This window comes from Dendrobates tinctorius, unplaced genomic scaffold (assembly GCF_039654945.1).
Source record: "Dendrobates tinctorius isolate UK_male_01 unplaced genomic scaffold, ASM3965494v1 ptg000241l, whole genome shotgun sequence".
In the NCBI taxonomy this organism is placed as follows: domain Eukaryota; kingdom Metazoa; phylum Chordata; class Amphibia; order Anura; family Dendrobatidae; genus Dendrobates; species Dendrobates tinctorius.
The window spans coordinates 9,660,532-9,677,823 of record NW_027361908.1 but is presented as its reverse complement, the minus strand read 5'-3'; the positions used below and the strand labels follow the sequence as shown (position 1 = coordinate 9,677,823).

At 44.2% G+C, this 17,292-nt stretch overlaps 1 protein-coding gene across 1 annotated transcript in view; it reads right to left on the bottom strand.

The window, feature by feature from the left end:
• Nucleotides 1-17,292, bottom strand: part of LOC141060642 (dynein axonemal heavy chain 3-like) — a 2,648,786-nt gene that overhangs the window by 757,998 nt on the left and 1,873,496 nt on the right. Inside the window, exon 55 of the mRNA XM_073556958.1 lies at nucleotides 16,993-17,088. Coding sequence (XP_073413059.1) covers nucleotides 16,993-17,088 — 96 coding nt within the window. The remainder of the gene's footprint in view (nucleotides 1-16,992; nucleotides 17,089-17,292) is intronic.

Below are 17,292 nucleotides of genomic sequence, written 5' to 3'. Positions count from 1 at the left end.
AAAAATTGGGGACTAATTGATCATGTTTGTGGAAAAAATGCGATTTTTTTTATTTTCATGCCCTGGCACTATAAACTTCTGTGAAGCCCTTGGGGGTTCAAAGTGCTCACCTCACATCTAGATAAGTTCCTTAGGGGGTCTAGTTTTCAGAATGGGGTCATTTGTGGGGGGTTTCCACTGTTTAGGTACATTAGGGGCTCTCCAAAGGCAACATGACACCCGCAGACCATTCCATCAATGTCTGCATTCCAAAACGTCACTACTTCCCTTCCGAGCCCTGACGTGTGTCCTTACAGTAGTTTTCTCCCACATATGGGGTGTCAGCGTACTTAGGACAAATTGGACAACAACTTTTGGGGTTCAATTTCGCCTGTTACCCTTGGGAAAATAAAAAAATTGGGGACTAATTGATCATGTTTGTGGAAATAATACGATTTTTTTATTTTCATGCCCTGGCATTATAAACTTCTGTGAAGTCCTTGGGGGTTCAAAGTGCTCACCTCACATCTAGATAAGTTCCTTAAGGGGTCTAGTTTTCAAAATGGGGTCATTTGTGGGGGGTTTCCACTGTTTAGGTACATTAGGGGCTCTCCAAAGGCAACATGACACCCGCAGACCATTCCATCAATGTCTGCATTCCAAAACGTCACTACTTCCCTTCCGAGCCCTGACGTGTGTCCATACAGTAGTTTTCTCCCACATATGGGATGTCAGCGTACTCAGGACAAATTGGACAACAACTTTTTGGGTTCAATTTCTCCTGTTACCATTGGGAAAATAAAAAAATTGGGGACTAATTGATCATGTTTGTGGAAAAAAAACGATTTTTTTATTTTCATGCCCTGGCATTATAAACTTCTGTGAAGCCCTTGGGGGTTCAAAGTGCTCACCTCACATCTAGATAAGTTCCTTAGGGGGTCTAGTTTTCAAAATGGGGTCATTTGTGCGGGGTTTCCACTGTTTAGGTACATTAGGGGCTCTCCAAAGGCAACATGACACCCGCAGACCATTCCATCAATGTCTGCATTCCAAAACGTCACTACTTCCCTTCCGAGCCCCGATGTGTGTCCATACAGTAGTTTTCTCCAACATATGGGGTATCAGCATACTCAGGACAAATTGGACAACAACTTTTGGGGTCCAATTTCTCCTGTTACCCTTGGGAAAATAAAAAAAATGGTGACTAAAAGATCATGTTTGTGGAAAAAATACGAATTTTTTATTTTCACGCCCGGGCGTTATAAACTTCTGTGAAGCACTAGGGGTTCAAAGTGCTCACCACACATCTAGATAAGTTCCTTGGGGGGTCTAGTTTCCAAAATGGTGTCATTTGTGGGGGGTTTCCACTGTTTAGGTACATCAGGGGTTTTCCAATCGCGACATGGTGTCCGATCTCAATTCCAGCCAAAAACGTCAAATGGCGCTGCTTCCCTTCCGAGCTCTGCCATGCGCCCAAATAGTGGTTTACCCCCACATGTGGGGTATCAGCGTACTCAGGACAAATTGCACAATAACTTTTAGGGTGCTGTTACCCTTGGAAAAATAAGAATTGAGGGTGAAAAGATCATTTTTGTGGAAAAAATATGATTTTTTAATTGTACGGCTTTATGTTATAAACTTCTGTGAAGCCCTTGGGGGTTCAAAGTTCTCACCACACATCTAGATAAGTTCCTTAGGGGGTCTAGTTTCCAAAATGGTGTCATTTGTGGGGGGTTTCCACTGTTTAGGTACATCAGGGGTTTTCCAATCGCGACATGGTGTCCGATCTCAATTCCAGCCAAAAACGTCAAATGGCGCTGCTTCCCTTCCGAGCTCTGCCATGCGCCCAAATAGTGGTTTACCCCCACATGTGGGGTATCAGCGTACTCAGGACAAATTGCACAATAACTTTTAGGGTGCTGTTACCCTTGGAAAAATAAGAATTGAGGGTGAAAAGATCATTTTTGTGGAAAAAATATGATTTTTTAATTGTACGGCTTTATGTTATAAACTTCTGTGAAGCCCTTGGGGGTTCAAAGTTCTCACCACACATCTAGATAAGTTCCTTAGGGGGTCTAGTTTCCAAAATGGTGTCATTTGTGGGGGGTTTCCACTGTTTTGGTACATCAGGGGTTTTCCAATCGCAACATGATGTCCGATCTCAATTCCAGCCAAAAATGTCAAATGGCGCTGCTTCCCTTCCGAGCTCTGCCATGCGCCCAAATAGTGGTTTACCCCCACATGTGGGGTATCAGCATACTCAGGACAAATTGCACAATAACTTTTAGGGTCCTGTTACCCTTGGGAAAATAAAAATTGGGGTGAAAAGATCATTTTTGTGGAAAAAATATGATTTTTTAATTGTACCGCTGTACGTTATAAACTTCTGTAAAGCCATTGTGGGTTCAAAGTTCTCACCACATATCTAGATAAGTTCCTTGGGGGGTCTAGTTTCCAAAATGGGGTCACTTGTAGGGGGTTTCCACTGTTTAGGTACATCAGGGACTCTCCAAACGTGACATGGCGTCCGATCTGAATTCCAGCCAATTTTGCATTGAAAAAGTCAAACGGCGCTCCTTCCATTCTGAGCTCTGCCATGCGCCGAAACAGTCGTTCCCCCCCACAAATCAGGTATCAGCGTACTCAGGTCAAATTGCACAATAACTTTTGCAGTCCAATTTGTCCTGTTACCCTTGGTAAAATAAAAAAAATTGAACCTGAAGTACTTTTTTTGTGAAAAAAAGTTAGATGTTCATTTTTTTTTTAGTTAGTAAACTTCTTGAATGTGGTTTTGAGCACCTTAAGGGGTGCAGTTTTTAGAATGGTGTCACTTTTGGGTATTTTCTATCAAAAAGACCCCTCAAAGTGGCTTCAAATGTGATGTGGTCCTAAAAATAAAATGGTGTTGTAAAAATGAGAAATCGCTGGTCAACTTTTAACCCTTATAACTTCCTAACAAAAAAAATTTTGGTTCCAAAATTGTGCTGATGTAAAGTAAACATGTGGGAAATGTTAGTTATCAAGTTTTTTGCGTGCCGTATCTCTGTGATTTAAGGGCATAACAATTCAAAGTTGGAAAATTGCAAAATTTTCAAAATTTTGGCCAAATTTCCGTTTATTTCACAAATAAACGCAAGTTATTTGAATGAAATTTTACCACTAACATGAAGTACAATATGTCACGAGAAAACATTGTCAGAATCACCGGGATCCATTGAAGCTTTTCAGAGTTATGACCTCATAAAGGTACAGTGGTCAGAATTGTAAAAATTGGCCCGGTCATGAACGTGCAAACCACCCTTGGGGGTGAAGGGGTTAAGGACCGAGCCACTTTGTATGTTAACTAGAGTTGAGCGAAACGAGTCGAAAAAATTCAAAAGTCGCCGACTTTTGTCAAAGTCGGGTTTCATGAAACGAAACCCGACCCTAGGATGAGGTCGGCCACGAGGTCGGCTACTTACGAGCCAAAGTCGCGTTTCAAAAGTTTGTTTTGCGCTCTTTTTCAGCCAATCAGGATCCACGGACACTGTGGACAACGTGATGACATAGGCACGGGTCACCACCATCTTTCAGAAGGGCATGCAAGTGATTGGCTTGCTTTGGTGGGCGTCACAGGGGGTATAAAAGGGCGTGCACGCCGACCGCCATCTTACTTCTGCCGATCTTAGTATAGGGAGAGGTTGCTGCTGATTCTGTGGGGAGAGCGTTAGGCAGGGAAGAAGACAAAAAAACTGCTTCTACTGCTAGCGATTTGGCCTGCACAACACACCAGTCACTGTGTGTGCAGTGCAAGGGGAGGCTATATAGTGGTGTATCAGTGGTGTTGGTTGTTGGGCTGCCTTCTAAGGCTTCCTGACATTCCTGCATTGCTGTTTACCCACTGCTCCGCAAACTGCTTTTTTAAAAGCAATCCCAATTTTTTTTTTTGTCCTGCTGAGAAGACAAAAAAACTGCTTCTGCTGCTAGCAATTTGGCCTGCACAACACACCAGTCACTGTGTGTGCAGTGCAAGGGGAGGCTATATAGTGGTGTATCAGTGGTGTTGGTTGTTGGGCTGCCTTCTAAGGCTTCAAGACATTCCTGCATTGCTGTTTACCCACTGCTCTGCAAACTGCTTTTTTAAAAGCAATCCAATCTCCCTTATCCTCTAGTCACTTTTGTCACAGCTGTGCCATCGAGCCTGTCACATAGCGCTCAGATATTCATTGGGCCTCACACAAACCAAAAGTGTCCAGTGTCCAAAAGTGTGTGCAGAGATTCAAAATCTCCCTTATCCTCTAGTCACTTTGGTCACAGCTGTGCCATCGAGCCTGTCACATAGCGCTCAGATATCAGTGGGCCTCACACAATCCAAAAGTGTCCATCCAGTGTCCAAAAGTGTGTGCAGAGATTCAAAATCTCCCTTATCCTCTAGTCACTTTTGTCACAGCTGTGCCATCGAGCCTGTCACATAGCGCTCAGATATTCATTGGGCCTCACACAATCCAAAAGTGTCCAGTGTCCAAAAGTGTGTGCAGAGATTCAAAATCTCCCTTATCCTCTAGTCACTTTGGTCACAGCTGTGCCATCGAGCCTGTCACATAGCGCTCAGATATCAGTGGGCCTCACACAATCCAAAAGTGTCCATCCAGTGTCCAAAAGTGTGTGCAGAGATTCAAAATCTCCCTTATCCTCTAGTCACTTTTGTCACAGCTGTGCCATCGAGCCTGTCACATAGCGCTCAGATATTCATTGGGCCTCACACAATCCAAAAGTGTCCAGTGTCCAAAAGTGTGTGCAGAGATTCAAAATCTCCCTTATCCTCTAGTCACTTTGGTCACAGCTGTACCATCGAGCCTGTCACATAGCACTCAGATATCAGTGGGCCTCACACAATCCAAAAGTGTCCATCCAGTGTCCAAAAGTATGTGCAGAGATTCAAAATCTCCCTTATCCTCTAGTCACTTTGGTCACAGCTGTGCCATCGAGCCTGTCACATAGCGCTCAGATATTCATTGGGCCTCACACAATCCAAAAGTGTCCAGTGTCCAAAAGTGTGTGCAGAGATTCAAAATCTCCCTTATCCTCTAGTCACTTTGGTCACAGCTGTGCCATCGAGCCTGTCACATAGCGCTCAGATATCAGTGGGCCTCACACAATCCAAAAGTGTCCATCCAGTGTCCAAGAGTGTGTGCAGAGATTCAAAATCTCCCTTATCCTCTAGTCACTTTGGTCACAGCTGTGCCATCGAGCCTGTCACATAGCGCTCAGATATCAGTGGGCCTCACACAATCCAAAAGTGTCCATCCAGTGTCCAAAAGTGTGTGCAGAGATTCAAAATCTCCCTTATCCTCTAGTCACTTTTGTCACACCTGTGCCATCGAGCCTGTCACATAGCGCTCAGATATTCATTGGGCCTCACACAATCCAAAAGTGTCCAGTGTCCAAAAGTGTGTGCAGAGATTCAAAATCTCCCTTATCCTCTAGTCACTTTGGTCACAGCTGTGCCATCGAGCCTGTCACATAGCGCTCAGATATCAGTGGGCCTCACACAATCCAAAAGTGTCCATCCAGTGTCCAAAAGTGTGTGCAGAGATTCAAAATATCCCTTATCCTCTAGTCACTTTGGTCACAGCTGTGCCATCGAGCCTGTCACATAGCGCTCAGATATCAGTGGGCCTCACACAATCCAAAAGTGTCCAGTGTCCACAAGTGTCTGCAGAAAATCAAAATCTCCCCTGTCCTATAGACACCTTGTACCTTGTTTTACATTATTATATAGTTTGTTGGATTTTGTCTACATTTCTACCAAAAATGAGGAAGGCTGGTGGAAGAGGCCGTGGAATTGGGCGGGGGTTGGCAGCTGGTAATGATGGTGTTGGTGGTGGATCTGATGGTAGTGGCAAGAGCAAAATAGGACCGAATGCAGGAGGTGCTGACCCTGCGTCATCGTCTGGCTACATAAGGCCTCGAACGCTTAGTTTTCTAGGAGTTGGCAAACCGCTTTTAAAGCCAGAACATCAGGAAAAAGTTTTGTCTTACATTGCTGACTCAGCCTCCAGCTCTATCGCCTCCTCTTCTTCAGTTGTAAAAAGTAAAAGCACTGAGTCGTCATTGGAGGCTCATGTTCATGAACCACACCTTTCCTTGTGTCCTTCACCCCAACCAAGATTGAAGGATGACGCAGGCCATACTACTGATAACTCCATGGAGCTGTTTTCACATACCATGCCTGGATTATCAAGTGAAATGGTGAATTACCCAGGCCAAGATGAATCTGACATGGAGTGCACTGATGCACAGCCGCTGATGGATGATTCTGCTGGTACATTCACTCAGAGCACTACATTGTCCTCGCAGTGTACAGAGCCAGATTCTGACCCTGATGAGACTCAGGTGCCCCTTCCCGCACACTATACCACCATACACGGTGACACAGAGGAAGGTGCACATGACATAGAAGAGGAGGTGATGGATGACCCAGTTGTTGACCCAGATTGGCATCCATTGGGGGAAGAGGGTGCTGCTTCCAATAGCTCAGATGAGGAGCATCCACGGCAGACATCGACATCGCAACAGCTGTTATCTGGCAGGCCCGGAGCACTCCAAAGACAGGTTCCAAACATCAAAAGAGTTGCTGGACAGCTTGTCCAGAGGGTCAAAAGATCACAGCGTGCTAGGCCGCAAAATGTCTGCCAAAGTAGGAAGAGTGCAGTGTGGCACTTTTGTGAACAAAATCCTCATGATCAGGCCAAGGTTATCTGTAAGAAGTGCTCAAAGACCTTTAGCCGAGGGAAAAATCTGAAAAATTTGAATACCAGTTGCATGCTTAGACATTTAACCAGCATGCACTTGCAAGCGTGGACACAACACCAAACCTCAAGTGCCACATGTGCAACTGATCACAACGAAGGTAGTCAGCAATGCTACATTTTTTCCCCCACTGTAAGCCCACCGGTTAGCACAGCAGCAAATGTTGAGGTGTCGTTGCAAGACCACAGCAGTCAGGGAATCCCACTGTTATATCAACGAAAGACTGATTCTAGGCCATCAGAAAGAACACCAACTCCATCACCATCATCAACCCTCTCTCAGTCCGCCCTGTCCACCGCTACTTCCACCATATGCAGCTCTCAAGTCCAGCTCACCCTCCCAGACACTATGAGTAGGTCAAGAAAGTACTCAGTCTCTCATCCGCGTACACTGGGTTTGAACGCCCACATTGCCAAACTAATCTCGTTTGAGATGATGCCCTTTTGGTTGGTGGAAAGCACAGCTTTCCGCGAACTCATGGCCTATGCAGTACCACGCTATGACCTACCCAGTCGCCACTTCTTCTCTCGCAAAGCCATCCCAGCCCTCCACCATCATGTGAAAGACCGCATTGTCCATGCACTCAAGCAGTCAGTGAGCGGAAAGGTGCACCTCACAACTGATGCATGGTCCAGTCGGCATGGCCAGGGCCGTTACGTGTCCATCACTGCGCACTGGGTTAATGTGGTGGATGCAGGGTCCACAGGGGACAGCGGTGGTGGGACAGTGCTGCCTAGCCCACGGTATAGGAAACAGTTGGCTGTAGGCGTTCGACCCTCCTCCTCCTCCTCCTCCAGAAGCGAAAGCTCGTCCACAGAGCGCAGTCGTATGAGCACTCCATCTGCAGCTGCCACTGTTGCACACGATGTGTCCCCCTATCGAGCAGCTAGTGGAAAGCAAAAATAATAACCTGAGGCTGAAAGAGCTTTTTTTGATATGCTTGATTATTTTATTGAAAATAACAGTCACACAAATCACCCAACGTTTCGGCTTTACTAGCCTTTTTCAAGGGTATCTTATCTGTGTAACCGTGAGGATAATGATAAGATTCTCTAAGCAGGATAAACTTCTCTCTTGACTGCGGCGCTGTCCTATTATCCGCTTATCCTGCTTAGAGAATCTTATAATTATCCTCACGGTTACACAGATAAGATACCCTTGAAAAAGGCTAGTAAAGCCAAAACGTTGGGTGATTTGTGTGACTGTTATTTTCAATAAAATAATCAAGCATATCAAAAAAAGCTCTTTCAGCCTCAGGTTATTATTCTTATCAGAATTCTGTTCTTCCTGACGGCTTGGTTGTATCTTTCCCATTTATCATCATATAAGCTAGTGGAAAGCGTCAGCAGGCTGTGTTGCAGATGATGTGTTTGGGCGACAGACACACCGCCGAGGTGCTGGCCGAGTACTTGAAGCGACAAACTGAGTCATGGCTGGGCAGTGTACATCTTGAGGCAGGCAAGGTAGTTAGTGATAACGGCCGTCATTTTGTGGCAGCCATAGCCCTTTCAAAACTCAGCCACATACCTTGCTTGGCTCACACCTTGAACCTGGTGGTGCAGTGCTTCCTCAAAAATTATCCGGAGTTAACAGCCCTGCTCCAGAAGGTGCGAAGACTGTGCGCGCGCATCCGCCGGTCACCTGTACACTCCGTTCGTATGCAGAAGCTGCAGCGATTGCTCCACCTTCCCAACCACCGCCTCATTATCGACATTGCAACAAGGTGGAACTCCACCCTGCACATGGTGGAGCGGCTGTGCGAGCAGAGGCAGGCCATAATGCATTTGTGGGAGGATACACGGCCAGGCACTTTGAGAGCAGACATGGAGTTGACAGGTGTGCAGTGGTCGAAGCTGAAAGACCTTTGTAAAGTCCTTCAGTGTTTTGAGGAATGCACACGGCTGGTAAGCGCAGACGACGCCATCCTAAGCATGAGCATCCCACTTATGCGTCTGCTCATGCAAACTTTGACGCACCTTAAGGAGCAGGCGTCTGCAGCCAATGTTGATGAGGAGGAAGAGGAGGAGGGAATCCTTGATGACATTCAGCCATTGTCTGCTCAGGGACCTCTCCTGGACGAGGTGGAGGAAGAAGAGGAGGAGGAGGATGATGATGGGGATGATTACTTAGGGGAGGAGGATGCATCTCATGGGGCAAGTGAAAATGTTGGCGTGGCAAGGTCTGGTACAGGGTTTGTGCGTGACTGGAGGGATGTGGATTTGCCAGAAAGTGCTCCTCCACCCAGCACTCGCAGTGCATCATTGACACCGGGAACATTGGCCCACATGTCAGATTATGCCTTGCGGATCCTAAAAAGGGACCCCCGCATTGCCAAAATGATGAACGATGACGACTACTGGTTGGCCAGCATCCTGGATCCACGCTATAAAGGCAAATTACAAAACATCATGCCACAGGAGAACCTTGACCTAATATTGGCTAATAAACAAGCAACTCTGGTAAACGGTTGCTTGAGGCATTCCCAGCACACAGCAGCGGTGATGGTTCTCACACAAGCCGTACGGGCCGGGGGCAGCTTGGCAGAGGTGTTCGTGGTGCACACAGCAGAAGTGGCGTTGGAGACAGGGGTTTCATGACAATGTTGTGGACTGATTTTTCAAATACCGCTCACACAACTGGTAATACTGCATCGATGGAAAGTGACAGGAGACAGCAGTTGTCAACTATGGTTACAAACTACTTTTCCTCCCATATCGATGTTCTCCCACACAGGTCATTCCCCTTTGACTATTGGGCCGCTAAACTGGACACCTGACCTGAATTGGCCCAATATGCCTTACAGGAGCTCGCTTGCCCAGCTGCAAGTGTGCTATCGGAAAGAGTCTTCAGTGCAGCTGGATCAATCCTGACAGAAAAAAGGACCCGTCTGTCAACCCAAAATGTGGATGATCTAACCTTCATTAAAATGAACCATGCATGGGTTTCCAAGGATTTTGTCCCACCTTCCCCTGATGACACATAGGGTGACAGAAAAATGGCTTGCTTTGGTCCACCTCTTCCTGGTACTTCACCTATTTCGCCTTTTGCATCAGCTGAATGTCCAACATCAACATATGCCACTTTCTAAAACTCCCTAACTGTGCTGCCTCCCCCCCCATGGCCGGGGTCACCACCTACCGCACGACACCGTGCGAGTGCTGTTGCCCTGGACAGGTGGGTAGGCCGACTCTTGGGTGCGGGCACTGGCACAGGGTCCCTCATAGTGCAATCAAGTGTCTCTGACGGTGGTGGTGCACACCCGCCGTCAGACACACCGCTGTACTATGAGGGGCCCAGTGCCAGTACCGACGCCCACGAGTGGGCCCCCCTTGCTTGGGCAGGGCCCCAGCATTTGCAATCTTTACCTCTCCCTGCTCCTCCACTGTGTAATCTGGGCCGTCAAATCCATACTGTGCCTGACACCGTCTGAGCCTGCCTCCTGATGTATAGACATATATTTTGAATGTGTACGCTATCCATACATGTTATCCGGGGATACGGTACCCTTTCTAACCTTTGTGCAATCACGTGCAATCCATACTGGGCCTATCACCGTCTGAGCCTGCCTCTTGAGACATATATTTTGAATGTGTACGCTATCCATACATGTTATCTGGGGATACGGTACCCTTTCTAACCTTTGTGCAATCACGTGCAATCCATACTGGGCCTAACACCGTCTGAGCCTGCCTCCTGAGACATATATTTTGAATGTGTACGCTATCCATACATGTTATCTGGGGATACGGTACCCTTTCTAACCTTTGTGCAATCACGTGCAATCCATACTGGGCCTAACACCGTCTGAGCCTGCCTCCTGAGACATATATTTTGAATGTGTACGCTATCCATACATGTTATCTGGGGATACGGTACCCTTTCTAACCTTTGTGCAATCACGTGCAATCCATACTGGGCCTAACACCGTCTGAGCCTGCCTCCTGAGACATATATTTTGAATGTGTACGCTATCCATACATGTTATCTGGGGATACGGTACCCTTTCTAACCTTTGTTCAATCACGTGCAATCCATACTGGGCCTAACACCGTCTGAGCCTGCCTCCTGAGACATATATTTTGAATGTGTACGCTATCCATACATGTTATCCGGGGATACGGTACCCTTTCTAACCTTTGTGCAATCACGTGCAATCCATACTGGGCCTAACACCGTCTGAGCCTGCCTCCTGAGACATATATTTTGAATGTGTACGCTATCCATACATGTTATCTGGGGATACGGTACCCTTTCTAACCTTTGTGCAATCACGTGCAATCCATACTGGGCCTAACACCGTCTGAGCCTGCCTCCTGAGACATATATTTTGAATGTGTACGCTATCCATACATGTTATCTGGGGATACGGTACCCTTTCTAACCTTTGTGCAATCACGTGCAATCCATACTGGGCCTAACACCGTCTGAGCCTGCCTCCTGAGACATATATTTTGAATGTGTACGCTATCCATACATGTTATCCGGGGATACGATACCCTTTCTAACCTTTGTGCAATCACGTGCAATCCATACTGGGCCTAACACCGTCTGAGCCTGCCTCCTGAGACATATATTTTGAATGTGTACGCTATCCATACATGTTATCTGGGGATACGGTACCCTTTCTAACCTTTGTGCAATCACGTGCAATCCATACTGGGCCTAACACCGTCTGAGCCTGCCTCCTGAGACATATATTTTGAATGTGTACGCTATCCATACATGTTATCTGGGGATACGGTACCCTTTCTAACCTTTGTGCAATCACGTGCAATCCATACTGGGCCTAACACCGTCTGAGAATGATAGATTGGGCCCACCATACACTGGAACATTCCAAAGGTGGACATCAGACACTGGAGCAGCATTTACAGGGCCCATTATACACTAGAGCATTAGAAATGGGGCCCATTATGTTTGGAGCATTATTTGGGCCCATAAGACAGTAGAGCTTCATCCATGGGGACCAACATATACTGTAGCATTATGTGGAGCTCATCATATACTGTTTCAAACATTATATGGGACCAATGATTCTGTATGGAGAAATAGATGGGCCTCGTCATGAGATGTAAAAAGTGAGGTATTTTTCATTGTACTATACCGCTATTTCTCTGCCGTATCGGAGCATGATGAGTTGTGGTATGTGTTAAAGGGGCGCTCTTTCGCCCAGGGCACATGAAAACCTGGAGCCAGCCCTCCCCCCCCACAGTCTGTAGCCAAATAACCCCCATTTTTCAGTGCGTAACTTGTATTATGAAGTTAATTAAGGTTGACAAGCTTAAGTAAGAAGAATTGATGCTTTTGGCATTCAAATGGGCACTGTTGGTGTGTTTCCTGTCCTCCTCTCACTGCCGACTTTTATTCCCCATTGACTTACATTGGGTTTCGTGTTTCGGGACGACCCCGACTTTTCCCTATAATCGGACGATCTTGCTCGACCCGACTTTTGGAAAAGTCGTGTTTTACGAAACGAAACGCGACCCTAAAAAACCAAAAGTCGCTCAACTCTAATGTTAACGACTAAGCCTCATTTTCCATATCTGGCCAGTGGCACTTTATGAGGTGATAATTGTGGAACACTTTAACATATCTTAATAACTCTGAGAATATTTCTTCATGACATATTGTACTTCATGTATGTGGTAAATGATTTGTGTTTATTTATGAAGGCATTGAAAATTTTACAATAAATTTGAATATGCTTAAACTTTAAATTTTTATGCCCTTAAAACAGATAGATACACCACACAAAATAGTAAACAGGCAACATTTCCCATATCCCTACTTTACATTGCCATCATTTTTTAAACACTTTTTTTGGTTAGGAAGTTAGAAGGGTAAAAATTTTATCAGCAGTTTTCCATTTTTCCAACAAAATTTACAAAACCTATTTTTTTTGGGACGACAACAATGTTAAAGTGACTTGTAGGGGCTTATGTGTCATCTGCGCCAAACTCTGAGCAGTGATTGTGCAGGCATGTGCTGATGTTTCAGCACCTCCCGCACAATCATGCTGTGATCGATCAGTCAGATTGACTGATCAATTACAGTGATCAGAGATTGGGGTACTTTGAAATGGGTCTCGGCATCTCTGGCCATGCTGATCAGCAGTTACTGACTGCTGTTGGCATGGCGCTATCAATGTGTGTTTTCACACAGTGACAGTTTTAATCCATAAGGACATAGCACATGCTGATGCAGGAACTGAAACCTGATAATGACATGCTATGTCTGTCATTGATCATTAAAGTTAATTTTGATCACATTATTGGACAGCCAGGGTAACAGATGAGAGAGCTGGGTGGGATTGTAGGAGAGTAAATCGCTATTTTTATTGAACATTGAAACAATCTCATTGCTGGTCTTGTGGTTTTCTTGTCCGGCCAAGGTTTGCACTTATGCTGTAAGGGAACAGCATGTGCAGGAAGGGTGGAGGTAGCACTGACATAGGAGATCATGGTACCTCTTGTGAATCTTGTCATGGATAATTCTGTTACATGTTCTCCTATGGATGCCATTTTCTGAATGATTCAGAGTCCACAGTGCTCCAGGCATGCATGAGTTGCATATAAAGTAGACTCATAAATGTTTTATTAAGTTTACATAATGTATATTAATGAACCTTTTTTTTTGCATATTGTTAGTTCTATAACTATAACAGATGAATCATGGTCAACCCCTTTAAGTTCTTATTACAGTGATGCCCAAATATTCAATTTGGGAGAATCATTAACATTAATTCACTTTCATTTATGTAACAACTCAAGGTAAAAAAAACAAACATCTGATAAAGTGAATAACCATCCATTAATACCATTTTTCATAATCTAAATAAGATAGTTCGCGCTGACTCTGATGTGTGAAATTATGTCCTATTTACCTCTTTTTCGTTGCTTTTGTGTTATTCCAAAACACACAAAGGGGGAAAAAATATGTGTAATAAAACATGTGTAACTGCAATAACTTTCTGGGAGAAATACTTAATTTTTTTAGGCCCTGTTGCACTGTACCAGACTTTCAGGGATTCTGCCCAGTCACGTGGGAGTCCTTGAGCATCTGCACAGAAACCTTCCCGGGCACTATGACACCAGGAGGTCAAGAACAGTGCGAGAGATCCCAAGATTCCAATGTTAGTGATGGGGATTGTAAGATGCAGCAAGGACCGGATGGGTAGTGTTGAGTAGAGATAGGTGAACCTGAATGGTAAAGTTCGGGGAAAGTACTGAATACCTAGTGTTTGTGCACAGACCTCAAACATGATCTGCTCTGTGAAGTCCGTGTTACTATTCGGCATTGGCACCCCAGAATTTGACTGTTTCCCACGTTGTCATCTGTGTAATAGAGTGAGAAAGACTGGTGGTTGTGATTGGCGGTAAGCTAAGCCATAGATGTGCGGTTCCCACGCTGTCAGATTGCAACATGAGCCAGCCACTGTGACGAACGGTAAAAAGGTAACCACCAGTCATAGATGTTAGCTAATAAGAGTACTACTCTTAACAGCCTACACCTACTGTTGTTGATAACAGCAAGATCAGGTGCCACTGTTGGGATAATTTATCAGCCGGCAACTGTGCTATAAATAGATAAAAAAATAAATTAATTAGGTCTCTTCTATGAAAAAAATGGGGTGGGGTCCTCCATAATTTTATTAAGCAGCAGAGGGAAATCCGATGACTCAGGGCTGATTTTAATATTATGGGAAAAAGACAATAGCCATAAAGATTCCCAGCCTATTAATATCAGCTGACAGCTGTTTGCTTAGCCTTTACTGGTTATTAAAGGGAAATATCCCCAAATATGATGTGGAGTCCCCCATATACTAAATAACCAGCAAAGGCTATGAAGACAGCTGTGGGCTTATACTAATAGCCTAGGAAAGGGCCAAGAATATTGGACTCTTCCCAGACTCAAAACATCAGCTGTCAGCCAAACCTGAAATGGCGCATCAATGTGATGTGACAAATCTGGCGCTTAGCCTTGCTTTTCCCATTTGCCCTAGTGCATGGGAGGCAAGTGGGGTAAAAGTTGTTTAGTTGATGTCAGCTTTGTATTGGAAGCTGACATCAAGCCCAAGGGTGAGTAATGGAGAGGCGTCTATAAGACACCCCCATCATTGCTAACCCCATAGTTAGATTGTAAATAAGACACAGCCAGAATAAAATGCTTTAATTGAAAGAAATATACTGACAACTTTATTTTAAATAAAAATAAAAAAGCAGTTATGCTCATCTTTACGCCTAATCCATTGAAATCCTTGTCCCCGGGAAAAAACTGAAAATAATAAACAATATCCCTCACCTTTCCGATGTGAAGAGATAACCCATACTGTCCCATGGATATCCAGATGATTTGGATAGCAGTCACATCAGTGATGCAACAGCTATTCCAGCAAGACAGGTCACATTGAAGTGAGTAGCATTGAACTGTCTTGAGAAAGTTCACTGGAGTTCATAGCTGATGAACCCAGGTGACCTCACTTGCATCACCACTCGCTGCATGAGAAAGTTCTCACACAGCGAGCTGTGTCATAAGTGAAGTCACAGGGGTTCATCAGCTATGAAATTCAGTGAAATTTCTCATGGCAGCTCAGTGCTACACACTGCAAGAGCGTGATTACACTCCAGTCTCAGTGTGAGCCAGCTGTCAGGGAGAGCAGTCACAAATGTGACCGTTCTCCAAATCATCCAGGTCTTTGTGGGACAGTATGGATCATCTTCACTTCAGACAAGTGTACCATATGGTTATTTATTATTTTTCTTCCTTTTCAGGAGACATGCACTTCAATGGATTAGGCATAAAGGTAAGTATGCATTTGCTTTTTTATTTTTATTTCAAATAAAGGAGTTTGTGTCATTATTTCAATTAAAGCATTTTAGTCTGGCTGCTTTTTTACAATCTAACTATGGGGTTAATAAAGGGGGTGTCTTATAGATATTTCTCTATTACTAGTCTTTGGATTTCATGTCAGTGGCCATAAAACAGATGATATCAACCCCAAACCTATTACCCCAATTGCCACCGCAGCAGTGGGAAGAGCCAGGCAAAGCGTCAGAATTGGTGCATTTAATAGATGTGCCTTTTCTGAGGTGGCTGCAGAGAGATATTTTTAGGCTGGGTGGCAATAACATTGGCCCCTTACCAGTCTGAGAATACCATCCTCAACTGTCTGCTTTAGCTTGGCTGGTTGTCAGAAATGGGGGGACTCCATGCTGTTTTTTTTATTATTTATTTAAATAATTTTAAAAAATGACATGAGAAGCCTCTATTCTTGATAACCAGCCATGATAATGTCACATGTTACATTACTATGTTACTATGATAAAGTTAACAACTGAGCGTTGCAGTCCACAGCTGTCAGTTTTGCCTGCGCTGGTTATCAAAAATAGAAGAGACCTCGCGTTATTTTTTTAAAAAAATGTATTTATATCACAGGCAACAGCTGATGAATACTCCCATCACTGGTGCCTGCTCTCACAGTTATCAGTGACAGAAGGCATAGACTAATGAGAGTAGTACTCTCTCATCAGCTGACACATGTGACCGGTGGTAACCTTTTTATCGACGTTCAAAGCTGCTGGGTCACTGTCATTTGACAGCATGGGAACTGCAACTCCCTGACTGATGGTAATAATCTTACTACTGATCATAGCTTGTCTTTGCCACGCTGACATGCAGATGACACCGTGGCAAATAATGAATGTTTGGGGCCCCCTATTCATCTGAACGGTGAGGTCAATATAAATATTTTATTCATTATATACTATGTTAATATGCTTTGAGGCCTGGAAAGACTCCAGAGCACAATATGGGATATTAAATTTCTCTGTGTATCAAATTTTCCCCAAAAAAATGCATGAGCAGGCAAATTCAAGTTATGCCTAATATGCTCATCTGTATGTTCAACCTCATGGGAAACTAGTTAAGTTTTAACTAGGAAATTATGGTGATCAAGACCAATGATAGGCACATGGAAAAGTAAAACTAAAACTAGCTTTTGGTAGATATTCCTTACTAATAAAACTATAAATTAAAATTAGGTGTGATGTTATAAAAATGGATAAGTGCAGCACCAATAAGGTTAACATCATTTCTGTAAACTTCTCCAGAATTTCCTTTATAATGTACAAATAGTTTCTTGTATCATAAAATAAAGCTGATGCCCTCCTCCCTCTGTGTCTGTGAGCACCTCTGACTGAAGCACAATAAAAGAAAGATGACCTTTTCCATGACTTCCAGTTTTTCTTCATTATTAAACAGGGAAGGAACATCACCAGTGCTCAGGATCATGTTGATGTCTTCCAAAAATGACTCATCCTATTGCAAGAAAGAAAATTACCCATTTACAATTCAAATAATGAATTTCAGAACCAGGAAAAAATCTTTCACTATTAATTTATTTCTTACACTTTTCCTGTGCAGTTATTTGCAAAACACATTTATATCTTGAAGTCCCATCTTTCTTCATCTACTTTAACGAGCGCTCATGAAACTACTATCATTCTCATAATAAGCATTTTG